At 32.6% G+C, this 7476-nt stretch overlaps 1 protein-coding gene across 1 annotated transcript; it reads left to right on the top strand.

Annotated features, from left to right (window-relative positions):
• The first annotated feature begins 1591 nt into the window (after positions 1-1591).
• LOC127082666 (uncharacterized mitochondrial protein AtMg00820-like) lies at positions 1592-1915 on the top strand. Its single transcript, XM_051022893.1, has one exon. It carries the CDS (start codon positions 1592-1594, stop codon positions 1913-1915), a length of 324 nt encoding a protein of 107 aa, XP_050878850.1.
• Positions 1916-7476: the final 5561 nt, after the last annotated feature.

Below are 7476 nucleotides of genomic sequence, written 5' to 3'. Positions count from 1 at the left end.
AAATAAGTAATGGTTGGTTGATTTTGAATCTGGTAGAAATACCAAGATCAGATGCGCTGATGATGAGTATCTGAATGCTGAAGGAATGAGAAATTTCAGAGTGAAATGGAACAATGGCAAAACTGTACTGATTATGAATGTACGGTATGTTCTTGGCATGAATAGAAATCTGATGAGTGTAGGCCAGTTGATTGAAAAAGTTTTTTTAGTAACCATGAAGTACAATCTCTTAAAGTTTTATGACTGTAATCAGAAGTTGATTATGCAGTATGAACTATGAAGAAATAATACATTAAAGGTGAAAGTTGCAACATTAGACACTTAAGGCCTTGGTGCTAGAAGTGCTAAAGGGGAAAGTAAGCTCTAGCACAAGAGACTGAGACATCTGAACTTCAGAAGCTTAGGGCATATGAGTTCAAAGAATCTGGTACATGGAATTCCAAAGATTTTGGCACCGGAGAAATCATGTGATATATGCATGAGAGGCAAGCAACCAAGATTATCATTCTCAACAGAAACTCCTCAGAGAGAAACTCATGCTTTGGGTGTGGTGCATTTTATGTATTTAAGCCATTTGAGGTACCTTCACTTGGAGGAAACAAGTACTTTGTGTCATTTGTGAATGAATTCATAAGAATGACATGGGTAACACTCATAAAGTTCAAACACGAGGTGTTTGTTGAGTTCAATAAGTTCAAAGTAAAGGATGAAAATCAAAGTGGACAAAGATTAAAGATCCTCGGAACCGATGGTAGAGGTGAGTTCAATTCAACATAGTTCAAGAAGTCTATGAGGAACATGGTATGGAGCATAAGGTGACTTCTCCATACACTCCACAAAATAATGGTATTGCTAAAAGGAGAAATAAAACTCTTCTTGACATGACATTGATAATTCGGGAGGAGAAGAATCTACCTCACACATTGTGAGGTGAAACAATTGCCATGTTAACATATGTGCTCAATAGATGTCCAACAAAGAAGTTAAAGGAAGTCGTTCCTATTGAGAAGTGGAATGGAAACATTCAAAGTGTTAGCCATTTTAAGGTGTTTGGTTATGTATTTTACAAACATATACCAGATGCTACTAAAAGGAAATTGGATGACGGAAGCTGAGTCATGTTGCTTATAGGTTACCACGATACATGTGCGTATAAGCTTTATTGTCCACTCACCAACAAAGTTGAAGTCAACAGAGATGTCATATTGAAAGAATAAGAAACATGGGATTGGAACAAAACCCAATCCAACTCTAGTGCAATATCAACACTAGAGTTTGATCTACCTCTGAAGGAGATTTTGTATTTGAAGGTAAGTCTAACATTGGAGGTGAGTCTGGCTCTAAAGATAACTCTGACTTTGAAGGTGAGTTTAACTTTGAAGATGACTCTGACTTTGAAGGTGAGATTGGGTCTGAAGGTGACTCTGACTATGATAGTAGAGCTTCTTAAGGTGATACTGCCTCTAAAGGCGAACTTATGCAATTCTAGAGGCCATGGAGAATCAAACAGATATGAAATAAACTTGTAGACTTTAAGTTGCTTCACGATACTGAGTTTGACACTTAAGGGAAAGTCATACAGAGTGCCATGATGGTAGAGTCTGATCCTGTCAGCGTCAATGATGCACTCAAGAAGAACGTGTGGGTGAACGCCATAAAGGAAGAACTTGAGGACATTGAAAGAAATAAGACTTGGGAATTGAGTGTTCTATCTCAGAACAAGAAAGCCATCAATGTGAGATGGGTTTTCAAGATAAAGTTGAAGCAGGATGGTCCAGTTTCGAAGCATAAAGCAGAGTTAGTAGCTAGAGGATTCCTACAAAAGTCTACTTTAGAGTACTTTGAAGTGTTTGCACTCGTATCTAGACATGAACCCATAAGATTTGTTATTAATATAGCTGCAAATAGGAATTAACCTTTGATACATTTGGATGTAAAGTCATTTTTTTCTAAATGGTACATTCCAAGAAGAAGTTTATTTGTTACAACCTCATAGATTTGTGATAGGGCACAAAGAAGGGATGGTGTACAAGGTACATAAAGCCTTGTACATACTGAAATAATCTCCAAGGGCTTGGAATCTGAAAATTGATTCATTTTTCAAGCATCTGGAATTAAATAATGTGAAATGGAATATGGTGTGTATGTGCAACATACTTCTGATGGCAATGTGATTTTGGTGTGTCTTTATGTAGATGACATACTTTTGATAGGGAGTTGTACTTCTGAGATAAACAAATTCAAAAAAGTGATGATGAATGCATTTGATATGGTTGACCTTGGAAATATGGTATATTTTCTAGAGATTGATATTTTACACTCTAAAAAGGGAATCATTATACATCAACTAAAGTATGAACTTGAGTTGCTGAAGAAATTTGAGTTGATGAATTGTAAGTCAGCAGTCACACATGCTGAGACAAATCGTAAGTTGGATTATGATGTTGATGGTGAGGATGTAGATGCTACAACCTTCAAATAGTTGGTTGGATATCTAGATGTCTATTTAACATCATGTATGCCATATGTTATGCAGTTGGAATAGTATGTAGGTTTATGAGCAAACCAAAGTGGTCACATTACCAAGATGCAGTCAAGATACTAAGGTATGTCAAAGGGACTCTAAAGCATGGAATTTTGTTTCCATCTAGAGAGTCAGATGATGTTGAGCTAGTATGTTATTCAAACTCAGACTGGTGTAGGAACATAGTAGATAAGATAAGCATTATAAGGTACATGATTATGTATTTAGGAGCTCCCATTTCATGTTGCTCCAAGAAGAAACCAGTGGTTGCACTATTAACTTGTGAAGCATAATACATAGCTAGTGTTTTGTAAGTATGTCATATTGTATGGTTGATGAATTTGCTGCAGAAACTAAAGTTCAAGGTGAGCAAACTAGTCAGATTGATGATATACAACAAATCATACATCAGTCTTGCCAAGAATCCAGTGTTTCATGGAAGAAGTAAGAACATCAATACTAAGTATCATTTTATGCGTGATCAAGTTCATAATGGAGCGCTTGAGGTTGTTTACATCAGCACTCATAAGCAACTTCCATATATGTTGACCAATGCAATCAAAACTGAATACTTTATCAATTCGAGGAATGGAATTGGTGTCGTCGATTTTTAATCTTGCATATGAATTAAGGGATGGTGTTGAAATGTAATTCAAATTCAAGTTGTATTTGAGTTTTAGTTTCATTTTATTTAAGTTTGCATTTCATTTACATTTGAACTTGGGTGAATATATATAAACCTAAAGTTAGTTACATTGGTAACAAATTCTGAATGTTTTAGATTTGAGATTTGAAAGTTAGTTACAAAATTCTCTCCCTCCCTCCCTCCCTCCCTCCCTCCCCCCTCCCGACCTCCCTCCCTTCCTCTCCATCTCTCTCCGCGCGCTCTCTCTCTCTCTCTCTCTCTCTCTCTCTCTCTGCTCTCTCTCTCTCTCTCTCTCTTCTCTCTCCTCTCTCTCTCTCTCTCTCTCTCTCTCTCTCTCTCTGCTCTCTCTCTCTCTCTCTCTCTCTCTCTCTCTCTCTCTCTCTCTCTCTCTCTCTCTCTCTCTCTCTCTCTCTGTGTGTGTGTGTGTGTGTATATATGTATATATATTTTGTCATCAATTTATTTTTATAATTAAATAAATTGAAGTTTAAAGGGTAAAATAGGAATGAAAATATGTCAGTCCAGTTTTCTGTATCCCTTGATAGATAGTTATAGATTATTATTACCATTATTAGTAGCGTTCAAATGGACACGAAATGCCCGTTTATTTGTTTTTTTATTACGCTAACGTGTAAAAATATTAACATTTTTTTATAAATTTAATTTTTTATATAAATTATTTTTATGATGAATTATATAATATTTATTCGAATATATTAAATTTTATTTATAATATATAATATTGACACATTAAATCAATATGGTTCTATATAATGGTCGTCTATAATAATAACAACCATCAAAATTTATAGAAGTATATAATTTAAAATACAAAAACTTCAAAAATAAATATTAATATGTTGTTCTTAAAAGTGTCAATAAAATATATTATGTATATTATAAGTAGATATAACTTAAATTAAAAAAGTGTATATCTCAATTTATTAAATAAATAAACATTAACGTTAATTATATTTTTAAAAATACACTGTTGATGTTCTTACTTCTTTTAGGCATCAGAGATATGGATCACCTCTTTTATAAACCTAATATTTTCTCTATTCCTAATCGATATGAGACCTTAGCACTTTTACATTTGAGACCCAACAATATGTGAATTAAATATTCATGAAACATTAATATTTGTGAACCTACAATAATTGTAAACTATATAAGATGGTTTATAGTTAATAAAAACTCTACCAAATACAACTATGTAACACAAAATTATTGCATTCAGTGAATAATTCATTAACATTTCATTAGACATTTGAAACAACATCAAACAATATACACATTTTAGAATGAATTTCCGGATTATAGACACCATATGTATTTATCAATAACATAATGTTTTGTTTTAGAGAGGAGAAGAAATTAATTTGATTTTCTTTCTATTTTTTTTGGTTAACTAAACAATTTAAAAAATTTAATTTATAATATAATTTTATATTTTTACAAATGTTAAAGCGGTAGAAAGACATTTGATTTAAAAGATGTTGAAATAATTTCCAATTTGCAACAATGTGCTTTGTTAAGTTAGGAGCAATCTCAATTGACACTACAAGAAAACAATAATTTAGCGTAAGCCAAAAGACCTCGCTATAAGGCCAAAAACTAACCCTAATGGGGTTAGCGTCAGTCTAGCATCGGGAATGGGGTTGACGCCCTAAACAAAAAAGTTAACGGTAGCTTTTAGCCAATGATACGCTACCTTAGCATCGGTTAAGAGTAACTCTATAGGGAAGATAATGCATGGAATAAGACGCTAAAAAATAATATATTTTATGCTATCATAGGTCCTTCACGACGCTAATGTGGTACACGTGTCCTTTTAGCGTCGCATATGATCGACAGTATAATAGAAAATGTTCATGCATAGCGTCAGTTCACCCCACCGCTACAATTTACGGTGTTAAATTTGTGACGATTGAATGCAATGTTAGGATTACACGTGTTGAAGTTGCGACGTTTTGGAGGGACACTACATGGTTCCACATGTTTAAGTAGTGAGGGTCATAGTAGACGCTACATTGTTATGTGAGATATATAACAAGAGTTGTGTGCGACACTGTTATTTTGTTTATTAATTTAGCGTCAGTGTTTGGTGATGATAAATTGATTTTTATTATACAATATTTTTAAAAATAAATATTGGTATTTTTGGTATTTTTTTTAAATCTATTTCTCATTCGTACAAAAATCGATTACATTAAATTGTAACATTATTAAACTAGTCTTCTGAATAATCGATTTTATTATTGTATAAGAACATATCAAATGACATGTTGCAAAGAACATGTATCAAAGCATTTTCATTATTTATCTATAACAACATCATGAATAAGAACATGTTACCAAAAAAATGTATCACATAAATATTTAGACGCAAATGTCTCGTTGTACTGATAACAAATCAAAGCATATATTGAGTAAAAAAGTACTAATAACATATCAAAGCATACATTAAGTAAAAAAATACTAAAAACATATCAAATTATTGAATAAGAACATGATATTATATAAATCGGTCTTGACACTCCTTAAATTTACAATTTTGGAACAATAGTAGGCATCAGATATTCCTACTCCTCCGCATCAAAATGTTAACCTTCTAGAGCCAAACCTGCCATATTGCATATCAAAGAACACAATTCCGATGAAATTCAACAGATATATTAAACCTGCCATACTGTATAGAAAGGAAATAACATATAATCGAACTTAGAATATAAATACATGTTGAGATAAGTGGGAAAATGAACACATTAGATGAACTACATTACGAGAATATGAATACATGTGAATTTAGCCATTAGGAAATAAAACAACAAATTAACACATTTTAGCAAATAAATACAAAACTCCAACGCACAAGCATTCGGTCTTATATTAATTTGTGGACAAATATTTTCGACCACTGCATGTCATTAACTAACATTAAGAGTCTTCTTAATATCTCAAATAACAATATATCGTACACTAAATTCTACATTTGTATGCCTCCTTTCAATTGCATTAAGCCAAATATCCAACTCATTCACCAATCAAAATGTAAATTAGTATAGAATTCGCAGAAAGCATACTGTGGATTAAAACCTAAACAGACAAAAATAATATACTAAAAAAAATAGAGATTACAAATGAATATACGACATTAAGAAGTCTAAAATACAAGTCCTTAAAGTGATAACTTAAATAACATATCATTATACTGAAAATATTCCATTTTCCAAAAGAGTATGCATAATGATCTGTCATCATTGTGTATCATACTATTCTAGACATCTCCCCATTATTCTACTAGAGCAAATCTCAAACAATGTCATCAGTGGTTTTTCTAATTCCCCAAAATAACCAACAAAAATAAATACAAAAATAAGTTTTGCATTTTGAAAATGGGGAACCCATCAAGGATATGTTTTTCACTCTCATCACAATAACAAAAATATGTTTATATATTTGCTTTACAAAAAGTTTTTCTTCAAGAAATGGAGGGAAGATCTCCCAAATAGCAGATTGAATCATTAACAATCTTGTAAGGAAAGTCAGAAGACCTTCAAACTGACAAGTGGTGTTGGAAATAAATTTTTTTTGTGTTTAAGAAAAATGTGTGGGAATATTAGAGGCTTGAATAGAGACTTGGTAGGTAGGAGAATTATTTATGGAAGAGAGAACTTTATATTTTTTACTTGATCCAAAAGTGTAAGATTAGATCTCTATTTATAATACTCTAAGGAGAACTCTAGACACACTAATTCTAGAGAGTTATCAACTTAGACATTCAAAGAGTATTCTAGAAAATATTATAATCCTAAAAAATATCTAGACACTCCAAATACTACAAGACTTTTCTAGAAACATTACCCAAAATAAACTAAGCCCAAATAACTAAGCCCAAAATCAAATAATAAAATTAGGCCCACATCAAGTTTAATATTTCAACATCCCCCCTTAAACTTGATTTGTGAGTCCAAGCATATTCCTCAGCTTCACGAAAGTTTCCAACTTGAGTGGCTTAGTGAAAATGTCAGCAGATTGATCTTGAGACAATACATACTTCAACTTCACCTTGTACACCCATCTTATTCCGATTACTTTATGTCCTCGTGGAAGTGTAGTAAGTTCCCATGTATCATTCTTCGTGATTGACTTGATTTCTTCTTCCATGGTGTCTCTCCACTTTACGTTTTCAACTGCTTCTTGATAGTTTAGAGGCTCGCAATTACCTAAAAGACAAAAAAGGTTAATGTCATTTATGTTTTCGGTTACCTCATAAAGCTCTTCAATACTCCTTAGTCGTGGT

The sequence above is a fragment of the Lathyrus oleraceus genome, chromosome 5 (assembly GCF_024323335.1).
Source record: "Lathyrus oleraceus cultivar Zhongwan6 chromosome 5, CAAS_Psat_ZW6_1.0, whole genome shotgun sequence".
Lineage (NCBI taxonomy): Eukaryota > Viridiplantae > Streptophyta > Magnoliopsida > Fabales > Fabaceae > Lathyrus > Lathyrus oleraceus.
The sequence above is the reverse complement of the archived record's forward strand: the minus strand, read 5'-3'. Positions and strand labels throughout refer to the sequence as shown.

Bases quoted from the DNA above. Each gene is read 5' to 3' on its own strand.
- LOC127082666 (XM_051022893.1), top strand. From the start codon at position 1,592: ATGGTAGAGTCTGATCCTGTCAGCGTCAATGATGCACTCAAGAAGAAC.